Genomic DNA, 27,726 nt, shown 5'->3' on the forward strand with positions numbered 1-27,726 from the left:
ATTCAGACAGATACTAGGGGAGAATGTCAATATTCAGAATAATCCAAAAGATGAGCACACCCTTAGAAAATATGAGTGAGATAATAGGAAAAGAGATGCCAGTACTATCTAAAGCATAAGTAATGTAATTATGATATCTGCACCATACCATCTGAATGCAGTCATAGTCTTAAAGCTTATCAAACCACAACAAGTTAATTCACGTATAAAGAGAAATCAAAGGACACAAAGTGGAGACCCAACGGGCTGCTTGTATTTAAATAAAAAGGTATAAGCCCATGCACAAAATGTGAAAGGTGTAAGTATCTTCAGGTCAGTTGTTTGAAACCACTCCTTCCAATCTTTGAAAGCTGATAAAAACAGCAGCTCTTTTGAAAGTGCTGTGAATTCAAAGTTCTGTACAGTAATCCACATTCAGTTTTAAATAATTCAGTTTTTTAAATTTTCACAGAACCATGAAGCTTCTGATGTCAAAAATGCAGGATTTGTATGGAAATAAGTTAAAGGTGTTCTGAAGTTTAACGTAGAAGCCATACAGCAGCACCACTACACACAAACACACACACACTCTCAAAAACACACACATATAAAAATGTAAGTATCAGACAACATTTTATGAAATTTATGGAATGGCTTTATTGATTGATTGATTGATTGATTGGCATTTGATTACCGGGAACGTGCGTTTGGGTAGAAGCCGATTTTCAAAGAAGGCCCAGAGAGAAAAGCTGCAAATTAATACAAAAACATTTTAAGATTTTACAGTCTTCAAAAATAAAACTAAACATCTGCAGTTTAAACAATTATAACAAAATAGTCACGATATAAAACATTGGTTAAGAATCAGTACAAGTTATATGACAATCATTTAATATTTAAAGATATGAAACTGTAAACAGTTTGTAGAGAAATTAAAGGTAAGTTAGCCTAATACAAACAAGAATTGCAATATGAAATGAGGGAAAAACAGGCTTATGGTATATTTAGAGAGAAAGTCAGGGAAGAGAATTTGATAGAAGTAAGGAAGTAAGTGAAGAGGAGAGAGTAAGGAGGTATAACGAATGAAAAGGTACTTGTTCACATTTAGGAATATAGTTTATTTTAGTTTTAGCAAGTACAGAGCCAGATTTTAGCTAGGAAGTCTTTCTGAGTGGTTTTGAAAGATAGGAGGGAGGGTATTGACCTGATGGATGCAGGTAAGGAGTGTAAATTGGACAGACAGATAGATGCTGGATAATTTTACAGGTGGTAAGAAGCTGTGTATATATTAGTTGATGAGCTAGGTTTCACTAATATAGATTTTTCAGTGCTATACATTGGTGGGCTCTGAAAGGGGTATTTGCTGCAAATTTAGCAACTTTGTTATAGCATTGTTCAAGTTTTAATTTTTGTGAAACCTAAAGGTTAGTACAAATGGGAGTGACATAAAGAAATATGGGAAGGAGATAAGTGGTGACAAGTGTAGTTTTAGTTGTGTCGGTGAGAAAGTTTTTGCCTCTGTAAAGCATCCCTAGTTTTTGATGAGTTTTTCTTATGCAATTTTGTATGTGCAGATCAAATGAAAGATTACCATCCACTATCACCCCTAATAATTTGCTATGTGAAGTGACTTCAGTGCTTGTATTATCAAGAGAGAGGACTTAAAATGTTGTTTTTTCATGAAAGAGGAATTTTGGGGAAAAAGTAGCAGTTTGCTCATTTTTGATTTGAGCATGAGTTGTGAGTTATGAAGCCATGTTTCAGTGGCTGTAAAGCTTTTTGAGAATATTTTTGTAGGTGTACCATGTTGTCAAATCTGCAAATAAGAGTGAAATCATCTCCGTATTGTGTTAGGGTGGCCTGTTGTGTGGATGTATGGAGGGTGTTGGTGAAAATGTGAAAGAGGAGGGGACCAAGGACACAGAGCCTTGTGGTACACTGGTGGTGACTGCAAGGTAAGGAGAAAGAATGGAGTGCCATTTTACTGGCTGATACCTACTGGACAGGCAGTTTTTGAACCATGGAAGGGTGGGCCGGGAGAGACCTAGTAAGGACATTTGAAGAAGAAGCTTGCTGTAACAAACTATATTGAAGGCTTTAGACAAATCTAGAAATAAGAAAGAGACTAGTTTGCCGTTATCTCTAGCTTTATTGACGTTATATATATGTTATAAGGGCGGTGCTAATACTATGAGAATTATGAAAGCTGTGTTGGGTAGGGAATAGGAGTTTTTTCCTGCAGCAGATAGTCTAGCAATTGTTTTGAATACATTTTTCAAGTATTTTGGCAAGAGGAGATAAGATTACTATAGGTTTAACATTGTTAATGTCTGTTGAATTTTCCTCCTTTGTGCAAAGGGATAATGTGTGTCTTTTTCCTGAGAGAGGGAACATGGGATTCCTGGATTGATCTATTTATAAGGATTGAGACAGGATAGGCAATGATGTCAAGTTTGAGTAGTTTTATACAGTATGTGGGTACAGGTTTGAAGGTGAAAGTGGATGCTGTGATATGTGTGACTGTTGGGCAGCGTTGGGATTAAATGTTGAAGAATCCTTGGTTAGAGATGCTATGCTATCTATAAAATAAGAGTTTAACTGTATTGCAGTTTCAAGTGGTAAGTTATCAAATGTGTTTCTGTTGAATTTTTGGCCTGGATATAAGATTTCTTTAGAGAATGCCCAAAATTTTTTAGGGTCGTGTCTAATATTATTCTGAACATTATTAAAGTGTAGTTTTTTGTCTTCATTTGTTTGCTTTTTAGAATGATTGTGAAGCATTCTGAAGTTTTCAAGATATTGAGATGTTTTATCTTTTTGCTATACTTTCCGTGCTTTTCCTTTTTCTGAATCCTGCATTCTTCTGTTTTAAGAGAGCCAAATTGCATTACTTGTTTTTAGTTTTTCCTTCTAGGAGATGCAAATCTGTTTAGAATATTTAGAAAAGTTGGATTGAATTCCTTTACAGCATCGTCTAAGGGGAGGATTTTTAGGAAGTTATTAATTAACTAATTAATAGTTACTAGTTAATAGATGATAGAGTAGTAATGACCATGTTTGGGTTAAACTTGGAACGGCTGTGTGTTCTGTTATAAATATGCTGTTTAACTGGATGTGTTGTTTATAGACTGGAAGATGATCACTGGGAAACTCTGACATTGTACCCGTGGTGGTGTATTTGCTAGGGTCTGGTACTAGGAGCCAGTCTAATGGTGAATTTGATGTCTTGCTATAATGTGTGTTGCTATTAATTAGTTGTGTGAAACTATATAAGTTCATGCTAGATGTAGGGGATAAGAGTTTATGCCCAACCAACTGACATTCACATCACCTAGTAGTAAGACAAGTAACCACTGACAATACCTCACCAAACCAAAAGGCAAGAAGGCACAAAAAACTTGCTAGATAAAATAACTTGATAATTTATTTGTAAAAATAATAAATATGTGAGCACTTTCATTTAACAAATGTGAACTTCATCAGACAAATGAATAAAATAAATCTGAAATTTAAATACTGCACTGTACGTTCTGATTGGATGAAACTACTGACATCATCTCAAGAAAATTAACCCCTCATGTACCATAATAAATTGAAGTTCTCTAATATATTTATATATATATATATATTAAAAATTCTAAACATTTGTAATTGTGCCAAACTGTTGTACATAAATCATAAACCTTAACTAATGTGTGAATGAATGAATAAATAAATGCATACATGCTGTTCTTAATGCATCTAGAATTTGCAGAATACACATCTTCTTATAAATGTTACAAATATATATATATATATATATATATATATATATATATATATATATATATATATATATATATATATATATATCCCTACAATAAGAAATGATTTTATACTATTTATTCATGCTAAATATCATACTACCCCTTCATCAATTTTGTTTCTTTCTAGGGCTTTCAGTTTTAAAACAGGTGTGATGGAAGTTATTTCATTGATGCCTGGCAACTTGTCTGCTCTCAATAAAACCTGCCATTTTAGTTCTTTTACTTCCAAATGGACACCCCCCATGGTCTCTTTTCATCTATGTCCCCATGGTCAATGGCCATAAATCTAAAATTGTGGTCAGTGTTGGCATGATTGTATCTCACCAAGGCATTATTCAAGTTGTTCTTTTTGATGGCATATACATGTTCATAGATTCTATGGCTAAATTTCCTCTCTTTTACCTATGTAAAATAATGGACATAGGTCACATATAACCACATATACTATTGAACGTAATTAAGTACAGGAATCTGCATTTTATAGATGTCAGGTGGTGGGGAAGTAACAATGAAGAAGGATACACGAAGTTGTAGTGCAGTAGGAGATTCAGTGATGGTGGATTCTGAAAGCTGGTAGAGGATAGGTAAGGAGAGAAGTACTTTCTATACAAGAAGAGAGTTAAGTTGCTAGGGTATCTTTTCTGGAATGTAAGGAATAGAGAGGTATGAAAGGCTAGGGTATAATGTTGTCAAAATAAGAAGAAATGAGGGTTTATTTGGGAAAAGTAAAAGATATCATGTGGAATAGATAGGTTCTCTTATGGAGGGTTGTGATTATGAATGGATATAGTGCAAAGCAGTGTGGGAGGAAAAAAGATATTTGGGAATGACAGTAAAAATTAAATGGAGAAATACTGTGGGTAGTTTCATTCTTTTATTCTACAATATCCACTGTATCGTTCTTATGATTGCAGGAGAGCTACAAACTTGAGTAAGGCAGCCTAGTCCTGGATGGGATGCCAGTGCAGTGCAAGATTTACAGACACACTGCACACATGCTCTTTGGTGGTACAAAGGATAAGCATTCCACTTATCTGCATGTCTGTGAGATGTGGGGGGAAAAAAAGAAAACCCAACAAAAAAAAAACACTGAGAGGAAAGGCATGCAGACTCATCAGAGAGACAGGAAATGAACTGGAGAGCCAGGAGCTGTTAGGCCGTAGTGCTAATTACTCCACCACAGTGTCACTAATACATGCTCTCATGTACACTATAAAAAATCCAGTGTTTCCCAGTGTTTTAACTTCAGTTTTCCCAAAGTGAATAATGTTAGTCAGTCAGCATGTAGCTGAAGACCAAAACAATTTATCTTACTTTTTATACATGCACAGCACCTTCAGACATATTTCCTGCCTGGTACAAAAAGCTTTGAAAAAAGCAGATATTTATTGACTAGTTTCTTAAATCTTTGAATTGACAAATACAAGATGAATGCATCGATGGTAAATGCACAGTGTTTCTTTTCCTCCATATTGCAGGTTTGTTCATGGTTATGTTCTCTGTCATCTGCATGAATTTTTTTGGACTGAAGGCAGAACATACTGGGTATCTGATGTCCTACTTTGGTGTAACTCAAATGGTAAGTGTAGGAAAAGCCTTGATATCTCATTGAGCACCAAAATAAAGTGTATGAATAATAATTGTTGCAGAGCTTGAAGCCAACAAACCTGTTAAACATGCTGGTATGGTGACTAGTGTGTACAACAGATTTTTTACATGCTGTTACAGCAACTAGCATGTGCAAAACTGTTGTACATGCTAATCACTGTAATAACCACAGAAATATCTGTAGCCCTTATCATAGAAATACACGTGCTGTCATGTACATATGTTTTCATATATATGGCTTTACAAAACAGCCAACAGGTAGGCAAAGGAGAAGTAGAAATAGTATCGTAGGATAATGGACAGGGTACTGATTGCCTGCTACTCTCCTACATTACACATGATTTTCTGATGGACAGGTTACTGATTGCCTGCTACTCTCCTGCATTACACATGATTTTCTGATGGACAGGATACCGATTGCCTGCTACTCTCCTACATTACACATGATTTTCTGATGGACAGGGTACTGATTGCCTGCTACTCTCTTACATTACACATGATTTTCTGATGGACAGGGTACTGATTGCCTGCTACTCTCCTACATTACACATGATTTTCTGATGGACAGGATACCGATTGCCTGCTACTCTCCTACATTACACATGATTTTCTGATGGACAGGGTACTGATTGCCTGCTACTCTCCTACATTACAAATGATTTTCTGATGGACAGGGTACTGATTGCCTGCTACTCTCCTACATTACACATGATTTTCTGATGGACAGGATACTGATTGCCTGCTACTCTCCTACATTACACATGATTTTCTGGACTGTTTTTGTAACAAGACAGATACACTGGGAAGTAATGAACTTCTTTAAAACATCCTGAGACCATATTGGTTATATATTAAATATTAAATATACATGCAAGCAAGCAATATAGTCTTACTTATAAAATATAAAGAACACACTAGTAGCAGATGCCAGTTATAGATAACCCTATTTACATTTATATATGATGATTGCTGTCAAGTGATATTTTAAAATAGCCCTTATTCATTTTTCTTCACTGTGTGCATTACATGATTTGAAGGTTTATCACTTTGGAAGGTGTAAGTGTTTTACAGTGTGATGCAGTGTTACAAAAAAGTTAGTGCAAACAAACTCTCAAAGTAATGTCAGTAACCTCTGTGCAACAGGATGTGATTGACAACTCAGGCCTTGTGTACCTGAGGCTGTTTAGGAGACAAAATTAATGTTGTTTTAACCCAGTCTGCACCTTAATGAACAATAAAGACAGTTACACATTTTGTTTTTATGAAATATTCCATGACTCATATATTGGCAGCCATTAAACTAAAAATATTTTCAAAGTTTGATTTTAATAATAATTAAAGTATTGGAGAAGATGTGTAAATAACTGCTTACAGAATTTCAAGAGTTTATATAATAGTAAGTCTGACAATAGACACAGATGATGGGTGTAGAGATAACAAGGTCTCCTCTATGCATTTGTGTTTGGGCACTTAAAATAACATTGTGCGCAAATGTCACTGCTGATGTTATCAATGAAGTGACCATGAGGCTCAAACATTTTTATATATCTTCTTCAGACTGTTACATAAACTGTGCATATTGCTTAGGTTATTTGATATCTTATGTGATGGCCCTGCACTTGCCCAGTAATCAAGGAGCCTCAGTTCTCACCACTGGCAACAGTGGGGAACGTACACACTGGGAGGATGACAAGTACACACACAGTAAAGTGCAGTTTCCCTTAAGAATGTAACAGACACACACACACACACACACACACACACACACACACACACACACACACACACACATTGAGATTTGATTGATATACAAACACACACACCTGGGAAAGGCTGGCACAGGTATATTATCTCTGACAAAGTTCTTAAATTAATATCAAGTATTACTGCTGGGTTAGCTTGGATGACATTACGTTTTTGTCACCTGCCTTTAGTTACCAAGCTAAACCCCCTTTGTCAGAAATTAACAGAATTTAACATCTCTTTGTGAAAAATACATATCTCTCAGATGTTTGAAGACCCTGGAAGTCATAAAACAATAAATCACTTCACTTTTGCATCTCAAACCTAGTAATTACTTCTCTTCCAAGACAATACAAAAACTTCTAGCTCTAGACATTGTGTCTGCTACTGAACTGAAACTGAGAGATAACTTTTATAGCACAATCATAAAATAATTTAATTTCAACTTATTTTCTTGAAGTTTTGCAAGTTAACCCTCTGTGTTCTAGTTTCTACTGTTAAAACATATACATTTACACAATTACAATAGGTTATATACATTTCTATTCTAAGCCAGTAGGACATGGTGTGGTTACATTTTAGTTCAGTACCTTTAACCTTTACACACACTTCTGTATGACTCATATCAGTATTCACAAATGACATAGAATTATTTATAAAATTCTAGATAGCTGGGCTGGCAGTATTTCCTTTTGTGACATTTCTACCCCCTCCCCCCCCCAAAAAAAACCCGAAAACTCAAGGTAGTTTTTAAAGAGACCCTTGAGAAACATTGCTTGAGAGGGTTGACTATCCAGGAATACCTCACCCCATTCCCTGTCTTGATAGCCCATCTGCATTGGCATTGCTAACCCTAGCTGCACTGTCATATCGTATGCCTACAAGCCCAGGTTCCATCTTAGCAGCATGGAATTTTGCTGGCTGGCTGGCTCAGTGTAGCCATGTTAAAGGATTGTGGTCTGTAACTTCAGTGAATTTCCTTCCATACAGTTAAGGCTGAAGTTTTTGCAGTGCCCACACTATAGCTAGACATTCCTTTTCTACAGCTGCATAACATTCTTCCCTGGGTTGGAGCCTGTGGCTGAGATATACCACTGGGTGCTTTTCTCCCACTCAGGAAACCTGGCTGAGTACAGTCCTGCCCCATGGTTGGAAGCATCCACCTGCACAACAAATTCTTTGCTGTAATCTGGACTGACTAACACAGGGGGTCCTCCCAAAGCTCCTTTAAGCTTCTGGAATGCCTGCTCACATGCTGGGGTCCACACTGGCTTGTTTTTCCTTGTCGAGTCTGTGAGGGGAGAAGCCAGACCTCTCAACCAATTGGGGACAAATTTCAACAGAATCAGGGACAAGTCAAGAAAACATCAGGGACATTTTTAAAATATTAGTAGTATTAACTTGAAACATTGACAGAATCAGAGCATATGAATTAATACACATTTTCTGAAGTAAAATAAGTTTGTAACTCTTAATTATTGTCATTATTCATTAAGTGTAATTCACCACCTGTCCTCCAAAAGTCACTAGTTTTAGGAGGGATTAAGAGGGACAGAGTTAAAATTTGAGTCAAAATCAGGGACGTCCCTGAAAATCAGGGACAGTTGAGAGGTATGGGAGCAGCTGTGGTACTGTAATTGGGGACAAACGTTCTGTAGTATTGTGCTGTCCCTAAGAATGCCATCACCTGCTTTTTGGTAAAAGGGGCAGGTCATGCCTGAATGGCTTCCACTTTGTCAGGTTCTGGCCTGATCTTACCACTCCCCACTCTATGTCCCAGGTAAGACACCTCTGTCATACCCACCTGACACTTACTGGGCGTAATGGTCAGCCCTGCCCTCTGTAGTCTGCCCAGCACCTCCCTGGCATGCTGAAGATCCTGTTGCCAGGAATGGCTGTAGATAGCAATATCATTCAGGTAACTAAGGGTGAAATCTCCTGCTCCTGCTTGGATGTGATCTACCAGCCTCTGGAAAGTCACTGGGGCATTTTTTATCTCAAAGGGCATCTTTGTGAACTCATACAAGCTAAAAGGAGTCACAAAAGCTGACCTCTCTCTAGCACTGGAGTTAAAGGCACCTGCCAGTAACCCTTGATAAGATCAGTAGTCGTAAGATAATTAGCCCCACCCAGGTGCTCTAGGTCTTCATCTGTCCTAGGCATGGCGTAAGCATCTGACTCTGTGTGTTTTCTGTAGTCCACACAGAACCTGGTGCTGCCATCCTTCTTTGGTACCAGCACCACTGGGGAGGCCCAGGGACTGCTGGAGTTCTGTATTACCCCTAATTTCAACATTTCCTATATCTCCTCCCTCAGAGCCTGTTTGACTCTCTCAGGCACCCTATATGGGACCTGCTTAATAGGCCTTCGGGATCCTGTGTCCACATGGTGCTACACCAGGTGGATACACTCTGGTTTCCCAGTAAACACGTCCCCAAACTCCTGTAACACTGCTTATATTTCTCAGACCTCAGTAGGGGATAGCCACTAGGACATTGCTACCCCTTCCACTGAGGTTTCAGTCCGAGCCTCACTGAGAAGATCAGTCATGAGATCCCCCTCAGACTCCTCCTGCCATCCACTGTCAATACTCAGCACAAGGGCCTGTCTGTCATGGTAAGGTTTCATCATGTTAACATGGTACAATTTGTGCCCCTGCCACCTGCCTAGCAGTTCTCCCACATAGTTAACACCACTGACCTTCCTTACCACCTTGTAGGGTCCCTCTGAAAGCTGCCTGCAGCTTGTTGTGTCTGACAGGAATGAGAACCATTACCTGGTGCCCTACAGCATACTCTCTGTCTCGAGCATTCCTGTCATACCAAATCTTTTTCTGCTGTTGGGCGTCTGCCAGGTTCTCCTGGGCCAACCCCATGAGTTCTCTGAGCCTTGTCCTGAGGTTTAGAAGATATGCCACAACAGACTTCTTGTGGGATTCACACTCACCCTCCCACTCATCTAAATCTAGAGATCCCCTCACCCTATGCCCATACAGCAACTCAAAGGATGAAAAACCTGTGGATTCCTGGGGCATCTCTCTGTAAGCAAATAATAGATGGGGAAAATATTTCTCCCACTCCCTCTTGCACTGGTCTGCAAATGCCCATAGCATCGTCTTGAGTGTAGAGTTTAACCTCTCAGCAATACCATTAGTCTGGGGATGGTAGAGGGTGGCCTTTAGGTACTTCACCTCACAGTACTTCCACAGACAAGCCAGCAGGTCTGACATGGACTTGCCACCTCTGTCAGATAGTATTTCTTTTGGGAAACCTACCCTGCTGAAAATCTCAAACAAAACAAAACAAAGCAGTTGTCGCCTTTTCTGCCTCAATGGAGGACATAACCACTGCCTAAGGGTATCTGGTACCATAATCTACTACCAGTAAGATATACTTTTTCCTTGTGGAACTTGGGGTACTCAGAGGCCCCACAGTATCCATAGCTACACTCTGAACAGCTCATCAATCACAGGCAAAGGCATCAAAGGAGCTTTCACCTTGTTTCCTGCCTTGTCCACCTTTTGGCACTGCTCACAGGTCCTGCAGTACCCTGTTACATCTCTGGAAATCCCAGAACAATAAAAGTTCTGGATAATATGTCTGTTTGTATGCTTTATGCTCATATGACCTGCAAAGGGAATATCATGGGCCATGGCTAGGAGTGCCAGATGGTAGGCTGTAGGCACTACCAACTACTGCTGTATTCTCTCACTCTCTAGCCCTCCTGCAGGGGTCCACTCTCTATACAGTAAACCTTTGTCCCAGTATACAGATTCCCCTTTCCCTTGAGAATCATGTGCCTCACTGGCTACCTCCCTCAGGCCTTGAAATGTAGGGTCTGAGAGCTCAGCCTGCCTCAACTCTCTCTTAGGTTCATAGGTTCATACTAGGCTATCTGCCCGAGGGCATTTACAAGCCTAGCCCATCGTTTTGTGGCTTACGCCACCCCTTTAGTATGGGGAACTATACCCATTATTTTGCTGTGCCTCTGTCGAGCAGTGACACTGAGGTAATCCCTGGGGTATATCTGCGATCTCCCATCCATTGGTCAAGATTTCTCTTGAACAAGGCCAGCAAGGTGCTCTGCCTCACATGTACCGGGATTTTGTTCCACAGCATAGGGAGTCTTTGGGTGATGAATCTATCCCTCCAGCACGTCCTATTAATAGCCGTGTCGAGGTTTAAGTCTCCCACCCTTGTGGCTCTGATGGATCTAGATTTTTGAGGTGAAGCATATTCATCAAATCTGGGTTTGACATGGCCTTGTATGTTAGGCAAAGGTCACCTCTGAGCAAGCGGTAGCGACTGAATAGAGCTGGAGTTCTTTCAGTCGGGCAGCATAGGACAGATTTTTGAGACCCTTTATCCTTTTGGTGAGGAACTTTGTGGCCTCTCCAGCTGCTGCAAGTGTCGGGTCAGATACATCCCGAATGGGGCATTGTACTCAATCATTGGTCTGATGAGTGATGAGTAAAGGGAGACTATGACCTCCCTTGATCTAGATGAGAATCCCTTCATGATAAGGTGGGCAATGTAGAAGGTCTTCCTAACTACTTTAGCTACATGGGTGTCGAATGACAGACTACTATCAACCTGGGTCCCCAGGTCCCTGATAACTTCTTCTGTGCTCAGTGGATTGCCACCTATTTGGTAGCTAGGGGTAACCTTGTTTTTCCCAAAGGGTATGACTATGCATTTTTTGGCATTTAACTTCAGGCCGTGGCTCTGGCACCAGTTATCCGTTTCTGTGAGACCCTTCTGAAGGATATCTGTGTCAGATGTGTTTTCTACTATGGTGCCCAGTTTGCAGTCATCTGCAAACTTTGTCAGCCATAACCCTCCTGTGTTTGCTTGTACTTTGGAAAAGTAGATGCCAAACAAGAGTGGGCCCAGGACTGAGCCCTGTGGGACACCACTTGTGACAGGCTTTGAGTCTGACATGGCGCCAGCAACTCTGACCCTGTGGGTTCTGTCACTCAGCCAGTTTGCAACCCATCTTGTGATGTATGGGTTAACATTTAAGCTGATGAGTTTTTCAATGATACCCGAGTGGGGTATTGTATCAAGGCCTTAGCCAGATCGAGGTAGGCTGTATGGACTGCCTTTCCCTCGCCAATGGCTTTGGTGACTGTTTCAAAAGTCAACCAAGTTTAAAAGGCATGATCTGCCTTTGACAAAGCCAAACTGGGTTGGATCCAAAGTCTGCAAATTCCTATGTCTTTATTTATGAGGTCCATTATGATCCTCTCCATGGCTTTGCAGATAAGGCTTGTCAAGCTAATGGGCCGGTAATTTCCAGGGTCGGTGGAGGCACCGCCTTTGTGAAGTGGGACCACAGTTGCAGTGTGCCACTCCCTGGGTACGTATCCAGAGGTAAGACTTTGATTAAATAGCTGTCCTAGCTGTGGGTTTAATTCCTCATTGAGTTCGTGGAGCACACAGCCGGGGACACCATCAGGTCCCATGGATGCTGTGTTTTTTGCTTTGGAGAGAGCAGTTCTCACTTGGGCGCTGGAGATGTTTGGGGGGCTGCAATCGTTTGGTATAGATATTTTGTAACCCTTCCCAGCTCTCCTTCCATAGGAAGTCTGGCATCCTCTGACAGCGGTGCCTCACTGTCAGCCTGGGTACTACTACTCACCTCTGTCCTTGCAGTCACTCTGTCAAGGGAACATCAGTACCCACAAACAGCTGTGGCTCACCTTCAGTCTCACTGCTAATGGGTAGCTCCCTCCCTGAAGTAGCCAACTCACTAGTCCTGGCTGCAAGTATGGAGTCTGTCTGGGTCTCCCCCCCGGGCTACCAGATTGACATGTTTGACTCCAAGCCTGACTGCATGTAACTGCATGCACACAGGGTACTGCATTATCAAAATCATTCCTTATCAACACATCTGCAGGGATATCCTCAAACACACCTACTTGCTTGCTTCCTTTTCCACCCTCCCAGTCAAGGTGAACCCTAGTGTTTGGAATGTGATCCCTCCTAAAGCTCTGACTGGAGTAGACTGCCCAAACAAGTAGTTCTCCTCTTTAACCATTGCAGGCTTCACAATGGTTAGGTCAGAGTATGTCTCTCTCATAGCAGTGACTTCTTACCCATCCACTAAGTAGGATATAACATCTTTTGGCAGTCTGGTATACTTATTGTCTCAAGGCAACTTACTGCTGGCATTCTGTCATTCCCACTTACTGGCCCTCCCACCTTTTCTTCCGCACCTTGCCTCCGTGGACATCTATATGCTACATGACCCCACTGGTTGCATTTAAAACATTTAACCCTTGGTCCTGGACATGTACCTGGACTAGTGGCTTCCCCTACTACTGGCAGACTCTGTTGAGGCAGTCTGGGCTGCCCACCATGGATTCCCTAAGACCCATGAGCAGCACTGGGTGTCCCTTTCCTGTGCAGTGATGCCCTGCTTGCTAGGTACAAGTCTCCCTTCTTCCCAACATATCTGCAGTACTGCATTGTCCATCTGCTAACCAGATTTTCATGTCCTCAGGCAAAGTGCTAAGGGCTTGTTCCCTCACCAAAACATCTGCCAGCCCTTCAAAAGTGGTGACCTGAAATCCACTCCCCCACCTATGAAAATAAGTGCTTAGTTCAGCAATATATTCACACACACTTTTATCTGCCTTGCATCTATGCTCACAAACCTTTTTCCTATAAGCTTCAGGTGTTAATTTAAAACATTCTAATAAACAATTTTTGACTGTATTAGAATTTAAGCAGTCAATTCAGGCAATTTAGAAATAGCAAATACAACTTTACCATGGAGTAAGGGGGTCAGGAACTGTACCCATAGCCCTTGGTCAACATTATATTGTTTACGTACCATTTCAAACATATGAATGACACTATCAAAATTGTCCCCCTCTGTAAATTGTGGAAGAAATTTACTGACCTTTGTTGCTTCTGGGGTTCAGTTACTCCCTTCATTATTACCTCCATGACCCTGGCGAAGAGTCAGCACCTCCTTCTCATGTTGCCTCTGCCTCCAGATGTCGCAGCTTCTCAGTTTCCTCAGCTTCCAGTTGTCTCAGTCTCTTTGCTGCTTCTCTTTCCAAATGTTTGGCCTCCAGTTCAAGTCTCTTTAACTCCAGATGGATTTTTAAGTCCTCTGTGGAAAGGTTGAACTGTCCATTTTCTGAGAGTCATGCATCTCCAAGGTCAGTCTGGTTGTCCTCCTGATTGCTGGTCTGTGATGCAGCTGCACCCAAGGCTACAATCATTTCTGCCTTAGTCAGTTTGGCATGCACCATTCCTTTAGTGTAGCATATCTCAGCCAAGTGGCTCCTTGTCAGCTTGCCATACTCCTCTGCTGACATGCTTGCATGCTCTCCCTGACTAACTAAGCTAACAAGAAAATATAAATAAAACAATTGTGTAATGAAACTTTGAATGTTCACTGTGTGGCTGATTGAGAGTACAACACTTTCCTCAATGACCATTGTTTACAGGCTACAGGAATTCAATGTCCACACCACTGCAAGCCAATTAATAAGATATGTGGCTATCCCACCACCGCCAACCAATTAATATGTGACGGCCATGCACTGGCCCAGTAATCATAGGTTCATAGATGTGTACTAGGCTAATGGCCCTGGAGCCTTTACAAGCCTAGCCCATAAAAGTGCCCTGGCATCATGCCGCCCAACGTTAGTTCCCAGTGCCTCTCTCAAGCAGAGCCACTGGAGTGATCCCCTGGGTGAACCTTCTATTACCCATTCACTCATCAAGATTTCTCTTGAAGAAGGATAGTGAGGTGCTTTGCTTGACATGTGTCCCTTATTTTCTTTGCCAATGCCTCTAAATATAACACAAATAACAAAGGGGAAAGAGGACAACCCGGCCTGGCTGTTCAGACACAACTTATCAGAGAGGAATCTTCCTAGTTTAATTTTTGCCTCCAGTCAAGGGCGCCCGCAGGCAGGTGCAAGGGGGGTGCACTTGCACCCCCCTGGAACCGGCTGGCCGGGAAATTAATTTAAATAAAAAAAGTTTTTTTTTTTAAAGGGCGTTCCTCTTTAAGAATGCCCTTTGCATCCTGTCCAGTCGCACAGACGCAACAGGTGTTTGCGACCTGTTTTCGTCATCTGTGTCTGTGCGCGGCTGATGGTTTATGTCCTTTTCTTTCGCGCCTACTGGAAATTTTAATTCAAGAGGACGTTCGTGCAGATGAATGTAGAAGTGAAAGGTAGGTGTGTGAGTTTAGGTGATATGTGTGTGTGTGTGTGTGTGTGTGTGTGTGTGTGTGTGTGTGTGTGTGTGTGTGTGTGTGTGTGTGTGTGTGTGTGTAAGAACTAGGTAGGTAGGACTCGGAGTCTGTGGATGTAAGAAGTAGATAGAAGTGTGTATGCGTGTATGTAAGAATGAAATCGGTAGGTAAAGGTAATGGGAACTAACTCCAAATCCTAAATACAGCCATTAAGTAAAACTGTCCAATACAACTGGCTTTTGTTTTTGGGTCTCAAACAACTTGCATTAGCAGCTCTTTAAAATATAAGAACATTTTTAATTAATCTTGTACATTCAAAACAGCAATGTATTTTTTTCTATTTTTCCTCATAGATACAATTATTGCCATTGATTTTAAACTGTTACTGTTGAAAATAATTTCAATAGCTGCTTAATAAATCGAATTATAAATCAGCTATAATTGCTTGAATAACGATTATTCTCTGCAAGTAAATAAGAATGTTAGGTACTCTATGACTGAGGCATTTGCTATAGAAACCTGTAAAGTGTAATGTTTTCTAAACAGCAGATGTACATATTTAATTGTGGTCAGTGTTAGCTGATGATCACTTTACAATAATTGTTTTCTTAGCTAGAATGACAGTTGGTAAATAAATGTATGCAACATTTACTCCAAACTATGCTTTCCCTAGTATGAGTAAATAGTGATATGGGAAAGGCCTGAGTTTTTCTTGGTTTGACAAGTGTGTTTTGTAAAGTGATTCAACTGTGTTATATAGACTGTCTGCATGACCAAGTTGTGTTCTCACAGCTGCCTGCATTTACAGACTGCTGCTTCCAACATTAAGATGGGTTAAGAAGCAACAGTAGTTATCTAGCTTTATAATATACTTCCAGCCAAAAAAATATATCTATTTAAAAAATGAGAAAGTGGTGCATTGTGATGTACCTGTAGTTCATTTTCAGTTAATTACTGAGAGTGTTGTGTTCTGTTTTCTCTCATTTTTATTAGGTTGAGATGCAAAGTTTTTTTTACTAAAACTATTTTAGAATTCAGTAGTTTTCCCTTATTTTCAAACTTAGATTAAACAGGTGGTAAAGTGTTGTAGTGTGTGGCATAGTTTATATGGCTGAAAGATTAGTGTTTTCATCTACTCTTTTGATAACAGCATTCTGGGCTGGGAAAAATCTGTTTTGGTCAGAATTTTAAAAATTGATCTAAGGCTATGAATTCATACACCCTGCTTTAAATGGTGCCCTTATTGCCAAATATATGCTGACATTGCTTGGTATGGTTCCGCAGTTTCTTCTTTTTCAGGAGATGGACAGTTTGTAGGCATGTACAATCATACCTCCATTACACTATTATTTCCCTTATTGTAACAGATATAATGGACTTTAGATCAGAAGCTTTTCATCCAAGGAGATACTATTGCCTGCTGTGCCAAGCTTCTACCAATTTCTGAGTTTTTGGTAAAAATTGATGGTTTAGTGTGCACACATTCCAAAATGTGACCAGGTATAGTGGTGGAAATCTTGCTGTGGTCATGCTTCTGTACATAACTTTTCTCAGTTTACCCAAGGGCATAGCAGTGTTAGAAATACTGTATCAGTTCTTGGCTCTCAGTAGGGAATGTTTCTTGAATACTGTAGAAAGTTTCTATCACATCACAAAAATCAGAAATGCTAATGTTACTGATTTTTTTTACTTCAAGGTGAAATTTGTTTGAGTTACAGTGCAGACTGGAAAGCATTAATTACTGCACTTTCCCCACACATTTTGTGTAAAATGAAATAAATGCTTTGGAAATGGCACCATTAAAATGTAACATTTAATATTTGTAATTGCCTCTACTTTGAAATAATACAGAACACATTTAAAATGCTTATTGAATATCCTTTGCACAACTAGTCATATGCTCTTAAGGATTTTATGGACATTAAACAGTATATTAGTGGGATTGTCCTTCTACTACCGCAGTAAGTGACAAAGCCATGAACACGGTAAAGCTGTCTACAAATGTGTCCTTTCATAAGAAATGTACTGACCTTAAGCCAGATGGTAGAAATACTTAAATCAGTGAGACCTTGTTTTGTTGAAAATACTAACATTCTTGTTAACACTGGTATTCTCTGTATACCTTTTTATTTGAAACAACCTACACTTAGATGGATAGTCCTCAATATTTAAATTTGTTAGACTTATATCATTTACCACATTAGTTATTATATGTTTCCTTAACCGATTAACTCTCTGGAGCATAGCCTTTTAAGATGGCAGTGCAATCATGCTTTCCAGGGATGAGGAAGCTATCATATCATCTACCACGAGACATGGTTTCCCCAAGAAAGTATGCATCTGAAGTGCAAATTGGCACAGGCAATGTATTTTTATTCAGTGGAGCTACTACCCATGCTGATATAACACTGACTTACTCAATTGCTCACCTGCTGGTGTTGTTATCTTAACTGTTCGTCCTTTACATTTGTCTGAGAGTTTATGTTTACATGCCCAGCATTTATTTATCTTGCAAAGTTTCTCCGAATTATATACATAGACATTCAACTAACTGTACCTCCTTCCTTCTCTGTGAGGTAAACACCCCTTACATTTTTGGTTGCAGCTAGCTTGCTGTCCATCAAGTTTTGCAATGTGGACAATCTGCAATGTGTGGTGCTTATTCTTTGCTATTTATAGCTGATACAATGGGCATCATTAACTGTGCCATTCAATAAATAGCATAGCCAACAAAAAAGTCACAGACCTCTCTCTCTCTTTCTCTCTCTGGGTCTACGTCACATCACTGAAATCCCATTTCACCGACTTTCATTTCAGCTAGACCAAATCACCTAAATTTCAAAATACTGACAACTCATTTCACCGAATCTCATTTCACCAAAAGCTTACAATGTTAAATTTCAACACACTAAATGGGAAACCATAGACAAACACACACAACACTAATGACTACCTCTTTCCAGAACTTAAAAACTACTTACCCTCTTAACAGAAACCAGACAATATAAAACCAAACTAAGTGGGGGGCTACATCCCCCACACCCCCCAGTGTGGGGGCCTCGGTCCCCCACATCCCCCTAACTATATATACTAACTCCAGGATCACACTACATTGGGGAAAAAGGGCATATACATTTTATTTGCCTTACAGTACTCTACGCGCTGCCGCTACTGCTGGGAACATACAAAACATTCACCATATTACTTTAGATACGTCCCATACAAATGCAAAGAGACATACCCACATGTAAAAACAGTACAACACCACTTTCTGCAGGACTGTTGGTATTCTGACAGTCAGCACTGTAAGTTACAGAAGTTCTTTTTATCACAAACAAGTCAAAGGTGAATGGAAACCCACATCAAGTATATGGCTTACAATTCAGTGAAATGAGATTCAGTGAAATAAAATTTCAGTATTTTGAAAATTAGGTGATTTGGTCTCAGTGAATTGAAAGTTAGTGAAATAGGATTTCAGTGATATGAAGTAGACCCCTTTCTGTGTGTGTGTGTGTGTATGGGGGATTTCAGAGTGAGAGGTGTGTGTGTGTGTGTGAGTGTGTGTGGGGATTTCAGAATGAGAGGTATGTGTGTGTGGGATTTCAGAGTGAGAGGTGTGTGGGATTTCAGAGTGAGAGGTGTGTGGGATTTCAGAGTGAGAGGTGTGTGGGATTTCAGAGTGAGAGGTGTGCGTGCGTAATGTTGCAGGTTTTTCCCTCATACTTGTTCTGTTCCTCATAAAATCTGTGGTTTCTGTATTTGTGTACTTGCAAAGCCAGTGGTAGCATTGTTGCCTGACAGCTACATGTTCTCTGGTTTGATTCTTTGCTGGGGTGCCTTACCTTCTGTGTGGAATCTGTATGCCCTCCCTGTTTTTGTTTCCTCCCATCTTACAAAAACATGTCTGTTTGGAGTTTCTCCCTGGGCCTCTGCTAAATATTAGCATTTGTTCCAAGTCAGACTTTTCTGGTTAACAAATGTTAAAAAAATGACACTCATTTGAATATCAGACTTCATATTCTTCAAAAAGAGCATGGTAACACAAGCTTTTTATTCTAGCAATTCTCTAAGTGTATAAGATGGATATTTGAAATTTATCCCTATCTTTGGGACTGTATTCCCCCCGTTATTGGCTTCATCCAGGTTTTGTGCTAAGGTTGAGAGCTATGGTAAGAACTGAATTCACTGAATAAGGTTGGGGGCTATATTCCCCCATTACTGGCTTTGTCCGGGTGTTTTTTGCTAAGAGATTGAGAGCTGTGGTGAGAACTGAATTCACTGAATGTTTGGGGGCCCATTATTGGTTTTGTTCAGGTGTTTTGTGCCCATTATTGGCTTTGTTCAGGTGTTTTGTGCTAAGAGGTTGACAGCTGTGCTATGGTGAGAACTGAATTCACTAAATGGTAGCCATTTAAGTTTCAGTCTTCCTCTTTCACAAAACAGCTGATTTGGCATAGCGGTATGTTGCTCTGACTGTTTTGCACAGGGTCCCCTGGGTTCAAGACGTGGCAGTGAAATGTATGGTGGTAATGCAGCATTTTATTCTAGCAACTTTCCAACATTATACAAGCAATGTTTAAAATGTGTCCCTGGATTTTGGCCTTTTGTCCCCCCCCCCAATAAATTTTGTCTTTTTCCAGATTTCTTGTGCTGCAAAGTTCAGAGATACAGCTGAGTGTCGAGTAGATTTTACAAGGAGCTGACAGGTGCAGGGGAGCAAAGGTTTAGTGCTGCTTATGCTTAGTCTGCTTGTATCGTTAATAGCACAACAGGTAGTGTACTTGCTTTTGATGCTGAAGGCTGTGGGTTCTACTCCCACAGTAGGTAGATGCATTGCTGATACTATACTGTGTTGTAAAGGGGGTGGATGCTGCAGTCCTTTTTGGCAAAGATACCTAGTAACTATGAACCTGTTATCAGTTTGCTATCCATTCCCTATTGCGGTATTACTAGCTTATCGTGTTTTTAATGCATGCAACAAAGGCAATTTATTCTTCAAGGGCAACAGGCACTTTATTTGTAGATGAAACAATGACATATAAAGTTGTTTGCTAGCAGCAACCTCTTTATTAGTTACAGATTTCTTTAATGTGGATTTTACTACTTCAGAGATTGTGCATATTTACTGATACTGGTGGACTATAGAAGGTTGAGTAGACTTTTTTATGATGGAAATGTTCTGAATTGGGCAGTTTTGTCATTGGTGTATGCATTTTGTTTCATTGTTTACTGGAAAAATGTTCAAAACAATGCACTTAAAATGCCCTCTAACTACTATACTATATTGTACAAGGAATATAATGTAATACAGTCAGGAAGGTGTATCAAAGAGCATGTGTATGTTTCATGTTCAAGGGGCCTACAATTTTGAAGACAGCCCAGAGTTAATATTTATCTGCCACTGGCAAAATGTATTTTCTTTGAATGTGGGTTTCAATGCTGTTTTGATGCATGTGAGTTTCAAGGGCAGAGACGTTTTAATGTTAAGTCTATTTTCATTGTGAGACTGCATTGCTTTGTTTAACAGATATCTATTAGGGTTTGTGCTGTAAAATGCAAAATAAAACTTTCAAATGAAATCTAAATCATCGCAGAAGTAAAGCAGTATGCACATTACAGTGTTTATGGTAAATGGGGCAAAATAACCAAGTACTGGGACATTGGAATGGCTGCAGGGGGGAGGCTCCATTCGACCATGATTTTGTGGGGTAGCAAATTCAGACAGCCCCGGTTGAACTATACCTCTCAGTTGTCCATATTTTGCAGAATGAATAGATATTTACTTCTTATTTTTGGTTTGTTCCTCATACAATGAAGTCACTAAATGACAGACATTGAGTTTCAGATGTCATAGCCTTCAGAAGAATGCATGCTAATGCAAGACCCGTTCTATCAACTGTCTTAAGTTTATACAAGAGCAATTTTAGTAGCATTTGTATGTTTCCCCCAATATATTTGGCCTTGTGATTTCCTGCATTAAGAGGTTGAGAGGTATGTGCAAATCGCTTTGTAGAATTAGGAATATCCAAACCTCTCCATTATCCCCAATTTTGGCTCAGTGTTGCTCTCCCCTAATAATCATTCCTCAAAATGGCAATTTTGGAAGAAAACGTGATTGATGTCTCCTAGAATAATGGTGTTGGTTTAATGCATAGGGACACCATATTAGGTAGGAGATATGGACTGATGGGGTACATAGAGGGGACCTATAGTTAGGTATGACACAGTAAGGAGTTTTGTTAATGCTAAGTTGGATGCAGAGGAATTCCACGTCATTATCTCACCTAGCAAGTCTGGAGATGATGAAATGTTGTTTAAGAATATGTAGACAACATTACCTTTTCATCTCAGGTGATAGGCCTGAACTTGTGGCAGGTATTGAAATCCTGCATTAAAGGAGTGCTGTCATCGGTCTTGAACTAGGTCTCTGTGATGCATATATAGATGTTTTCCAGGGGAAGCAGTGCTTGTAAGGAGTGGACTGTTTAGCTTAGGCTCTGAAAAGGAAATTGGTTATTTTCTAATTCATGTAGCTATAAAATTCAGTATAAAACTGTAAAGTTTCTGAATGCAAACACACTATTAAAGCAGCATCATGGTAGGGAGTACTGCAGTACAGAGATATTCAACTATATACATAGCCATGAGTTCCTTTATACCTTTCTGCCAAAAATACACACACATCATGGTCACACAGTTTACAGTTGTTGTAACTTCCTTTATACATTTCTGTCAAAAACAAACACACACCATGGTCACAGAGTTTACAGTTGTTGTAACTTTGAAAAAATCTATTTATATATTTCTTGCACTAAGAAGTTGAGGTGTGTGTGTGTGTGTGTGTGTGTGTGTGTGTGTGTGTGTGTGTGTGTGTGTGTGTGTGTGTGTTTCACAGAGAGAGAAATGCCCTAGCAGGTGAAATTTATTTTCAAGTGCATTTTCAAGGAATTGTGAGCTTCAAGGGAAGCAAAGGTTACTGCTCCTCATGCTAAGTCTGCTTAAAATGTGCAACTGTTTTGTTTAGCAAATGGTATCATTATTGTGGTATAGAATTTTAAAGCAGTGTTAGCACAGCAGGTAGCATACTTGCATCTTGATGCAAAGGGCTATAGGTTCTATTCATACAGCATGTACATTTGTATTTTAAGGGGGGTATGGTACTGCAGTTCTTAGTATGTCCTCCTTTGGATGACACCTAATAACTATGAACCTGTTTTTCAGCCTGCCACTCATTCCCTATTGCAATATACCAACTTACCATTTATTTTAATGTAGCACAGGCAATTTATTCTTCAAGGGCAACAGACACTGAATTTGTAAATGAAACACTGAAATAAAGTTTTTTTTCTAGCAACAACCTCTTCATTGGTTTCAGATCTCTTTAATGTGGAATTATTCAGATGATTTATACTTCTGCAGAGATTCTGCATATTGATTGATATTGGTGGATTATATGACAGAAGTTTGAATGGCCCTTTATGGTTGAAATGTTCTGAATTGGGAAGGTTGTCATTATTAGTTCATTTTTGTTTCATTGCTTAAAGGAAAAATGCTCAGAACTATAAATTTAAAACACACTATCTAACAAGTGGTGCTGTATTATACAAGGGATATAATTCAATTATTATGTAGTATAATTTAACAGTCAGGAAGGTGAATCAAAGAACTTTTGCATGGCTCTAAAAATGTGTGCAAGGAGCCTATCAAAGGTAGAGAAGTTTTAATGCTAAGTCTGTTTTCATTGTAAGACTATTGCTTTGTTTAGGTTTAGTCAATGTCTATCAGTGTTTGTGCTATAAAATTTGAAATAAAAGCTGTAAATTAAATCCAGATATCTGTAATAATTGTAGAAGTAAAGCATAAAACAGTATGCACACTGAGAGATTTGAACAGTGTCTGACAAATGGGGAGAAATAGCCAAGTAATGGGACACTGGAATAGCTGCGTGGGCAGGGGGTGGGGCTGAGTGGGCGGGGGCAACAGAGGGGGTGGGGCTGCATGGGCGGGGCTTGGGTTTGCACCCCCCTGCAAAAAATCCTGCGGGCTCCCTTGCCTCCAGTCCCTGTTATGTCCTCCTAATTGACCTTATTATTGAATTAGGGAATGCAAAACAAAAGGAAAAAAATAAATTACTTTTCCAGTTCTCTAATACTACAATTGAATAACTGCTAGCCATGTCTTATATGTCTGTACTGTCCACAACTCTGTATACACAATGCTTAACAGAAACCAGTGTATAGATTTCATTATTCTCTCTCTGACAATCAGCCTATATATAATGTTGGCTAAATGTTTATATGCAAGTCCTTTTTTTGTTTTTTTGTGTAGTGAAAACATATCTATAAGGGTTTTATATGTAGAATCTTTCAAGATGCATTTTCTTATTGTATATCCCTTGTAATCTTTGACACTTGTATAACATTGCATAATACTGTTGGAGCTTTTCTTCCCGGGCCTCTACTGAAAATGGACATGTATCCAGTTAGAGTAGCCCGGTCAACAAATGTAAAATAAATAAATAAATATATAAATAAAATTTAATTTCCCTACTCATAAAATCCCAACTTACTCTGTCAAATGCTTTCTCTGCATTTTCTTGCATTCTGCTTCCCCCATATCATAATTGTTCTATTAATGTTGTCAAATGTTTGCCTCCACTCCACAAAACCACAGTGATCCATATGTATCAGTTTTGACAACACCTTTGCCATTCTTTTATCTATTTGAGACATAAATACTTTATAATCATAATTTAAAATTGAAATGGGCCTATATGAAGTTTGGTCTGATGGGTCTTTATTGTGTTTGAGTATTACAGCCACCGCTGCTTTGCTTCAAGATGTTGGTACTTTCCCTCCATTTAAAATACCATTAAAACCTTCCAGATCTTTATCACTTTATTCACTTCTATCTTCCAGACTTCCACAGGAATACCATGTATTCATGGAGACTTTCCTGCAGATTGATTATATGCCACCATTTTTATTTCACCTCTTCCTATCTTAACTGTTAATTGTTGAGCCTCATTTACCTCTAACCTTGGCATACCTAAGTCATCCAGTAATATTTCCATTTCTGTTTTTTCTTGATTTCTACATTCCTCTGCTTTATACAAATTTTCATAACATTTCTTAAATATCTCTGTGACCTCTACAGGTTCTGTGGTTATTTTTCTTGTTATAGGCTGCCTGAATTTAGTAATAATCCTTGCTACTTTCTGTTACCTAAGTCATCGTGCTAAAAGTTTTTTTTTTTTTGCTCTGGAGTTATTGTTAACTCTTAACACACTGCAATTGCACTTCTTGTTCTATGAGATCTCCCTTATTTTGCAATACTTTAACCTTTATCAGCCTGTCTAAATAATAATTGTTACTTCTGAACCAGATGTATATATTTTTTATTTTTACCCTATTTTTAAACTCTACTTTCATTTTATGACACTCACTAGCTATAAATTCTGAAGAAATTTCTATCTTCCATAATAACTCTTGAATAATTTCCAATACCCATTCCTTAAATTCCTCTCTTTTTAACAAGTAGGTGGGGAAGTGCCAGTGTCTCATTTGTATTTTACTTCTCTGCATTTTTATCTTAGTTGGTATTGGCACATGTTTTGAAATAGTAACTGGATGTGTATCTAGTTTTTCGATTAAAGGCACATGTTCCTGTGAAATATAACTTCTGTCTAGTCTAGCTCAGTTATTGTACCTTGAGGAATAACATGTAAATTCTGTCCAAGTTCCTACTGCTGAATTCACGTCTTCCATACCAAATATTTTCATAAATTTCTTCAGAAATCTTCCTTTTATATCTTTTTCAATCTAGGTCCCCAGATATATCGTTACTGTTACAATTCAAGTTCCAGTCCCCACCTATAAGTAATATTCCCCTCTGAAAGCTGATTATTTATCATAAAAATGTCTTAAAATCCATAATAGCAGTTTTAGGTAGAATATAAATAATGCCAGCATTAATCCTCCCTAGCCAGTAGCCCCTTATTACCACAAATGTACTATTACTATACTTCTATTAGTATTGGAGCTCCTCTAGCAACTAATAAAAGTACTCCCTTTTTCCTTTGTCGCTGATATTCTGCTAAATATCCAACCTGAAATTGTTTCTTTTTCAAAGTCACATGCTTATTTATTTCCAAATGTGTATCCTGCAGCATTGCTATTTGCACTCTGCATTTCCTAATATAATTCAATACTCTTACCTTTTTGTCTATACCTGTGAGGCCATTCACATTCTAAAGTAATACATTGAGTCTAGCCATTATGATAAGAAGTTATTACTCCCACCTGTTGTATATGACAGCTTTTCTAAATGTGTATTTCCAGCTTTTGTGGTATGTGCACCCACTAATGTTTGACAGGTTGAGCATTTATATAATTGTTTCTTGTCATATCCATTTGAACCTTTGTCACATTTGAAAGACTTTTTGTTTTAATCCACAAACAGAAAACCAAACACACCCTCAGAATACACCATAACCTATTAACTTAAAACAAACATACAAAATTATGTACATCTTCAAATAATGAAGTGTATCCCTCTTGATAGGAACAATTGTCTCAAATCAATAGCTGCATCCACAGGCATTAACTAACCTAAAATTAAGGTTATCCATACTAAAGCACGTCACAGCCTGTACATAGGTATGTATCACTTCACCTAAAACTCATTTCACCTAAACTCATTTCACTGAGACCAAATCACCTAAAGTTCATTTCACCTAAAACTCATTTAATCTAAAACTCATTTCACTGACAAGTAGTACAATAAGGCAAGTCAAAGGTATATGTCCATTTCCCCAATGTAGTGCCATCCTGGTGTTGGTATATATAGTTAAGGGGGGTATATATAGTTTTGGTTTTATGTTGTCTGGTTTTGTTTTACATTATTTGGTAAAAGCCAACTAGGTGCGGGGCTATGCCCCCCACACCCCCCTTAATATATATACTAAGACCAGGATCGCACTACAGTGGGGAAAAGGACATATATACCTTTGAATTGCCTTAAAGTACTATTTGTCAGTGAAATGATTTTTTTTGGTAAAATGAGTTTAGGTGAAATGAGTTTTAGGTGAAGTGATACGTACCCTCCTACATATACTATTTGCTGTCTGTTCTTGTTGTATCTTTATTCCACTCTAGGATTTAAAAAAAAACAATGTAATTGCTTTCAGAAAACATTAACTTTTAACCTTAAGAAAAAGTGCACTAGCTATCTTTAACTAAAATTTAATTATACATTCTTCTAGTAAATTTATTAAAGCATGTAGTTACCAAAAACCTGCTATCTCTTATTCACTTCCAGTAATTTCAAACTTTATTTTTAACTGAGCTGCTTGTCCTTATACCTTTTTAGTTTTATGTTTGCTTGTCTGTAAATAATATCAAAACAGTGTAAGAAACTTCTCTGTGTGGAAGATTTTTTGGACCCACTACACTTTAGTGGGTTGTTTTGAGACTTCGGGGATACCACGGAGATTACTTGATGTTCTTCATCTCACATTGCTGCAGTCCTTACACTTGGGTAGTCCGCTGTCCTCGGTCGGCCCGAATATCAAAGTATTAGGCTGACGTCGGTCATGGCGCTTAAGACTGACATCAGGACGTCAGGGTACAAATGCGCATGACCGACGTCATATCCTCAGTCTTTTTTGCCGCATGGTCCGATGCAGAAGCAGCGTTGCAAGTGCCGTTCGTTCTGAAATTTTTCAATTCGGAGTTTCAGGCGGAGTCAAAGTTGGCTAAGTACCCGTTGGGGAATATTTTAGTTTTTTCTTGCCTCAGTGGTTTACCGGATGTCAGAAAAAGTGAATAACTGTATTTCTTGTGGGAAACAGATACCGCATAGAGATTATCATACCTTGTGTATTCCTTGTTTGGGGCCTGAGCACGACGTTGTTGGGTGTCGCTTTTGTGCTAGGTTCAATAAGCGCACTATTAAGCGAAGGTTAGATTGTGCCAGGTTGGTCTTTGGGAAGCGGTGCAATTATAAGATGCCGTCGGATGCTCTGACGCCCGCTTCTTCGAAGAAGCGCAAGGACAAGGTAGCTAAGCCCAGGCTAGAAGAGTCGTCCGTACCAGACGCCGGTGCTGTAGAGGCGTCAGTGGAACCGGTGGTTCCGCTGGAGGCTTCTCTGGAGTCCCAGGGGGAGACTTTGTTATTGCAGGATGTGGCCTCTCAGGAGGCAGGTCAGGCTGAAGGGGCTTCTCAGGTTACTGTACTCCCCTCCCTTTCTAGGGTGGTTAGGCCCTCTCCTTCTGTTTCTAAGGCTTCTCCCAGGGGCAGGCCAGGTTTAGCTTCTGTTGGGTTCACTCCTAGTTCTTCAGGATCTGTGCCCAAGAAGCACATGCTTAAA

At 39.3% G+C, this 27,726-nt stretch overlaps 1 protein-coding gene across 1 annotated transcript in view; it reads left to right on the forward strand.

Annotated features, from left to right (window-relative positions):
- Positions 1 to 27,726, forward strand: part of LOC122791678 (solute carrier family 22 member 18-like) — a 519,530-nt gene that overhangs the window by 66,368 nt on the left and 425,436 nt on the right. The window contains exon 3 of the mRNA XM_044059526.1: positions 5,264 to 5,364. Coding sequence (XP_043915461.1) covers positions 5,264 to 5,364 — 101 coding nt within the window. The remainder of the gene's footprint in view (positions 1 to 5,263; positions 5,365 to 27,726) is intronic.

The sequence above is a fragment of the Protopterus annectens genome, chromosome 17.part0, assembly GCF_019279795.1.
Source record: "Protopterus annectens isolate FY-2018-M chromosome 17.part0, PAN1.0, whole genome shotgun sequence".
Classification (NCBI taxonomy): domain Eukaryota; kingdom Metazoa; phylum Chordata; order Ceratodontiformes; family Protopteridae; genus Protopterus; species Protopterus annectens.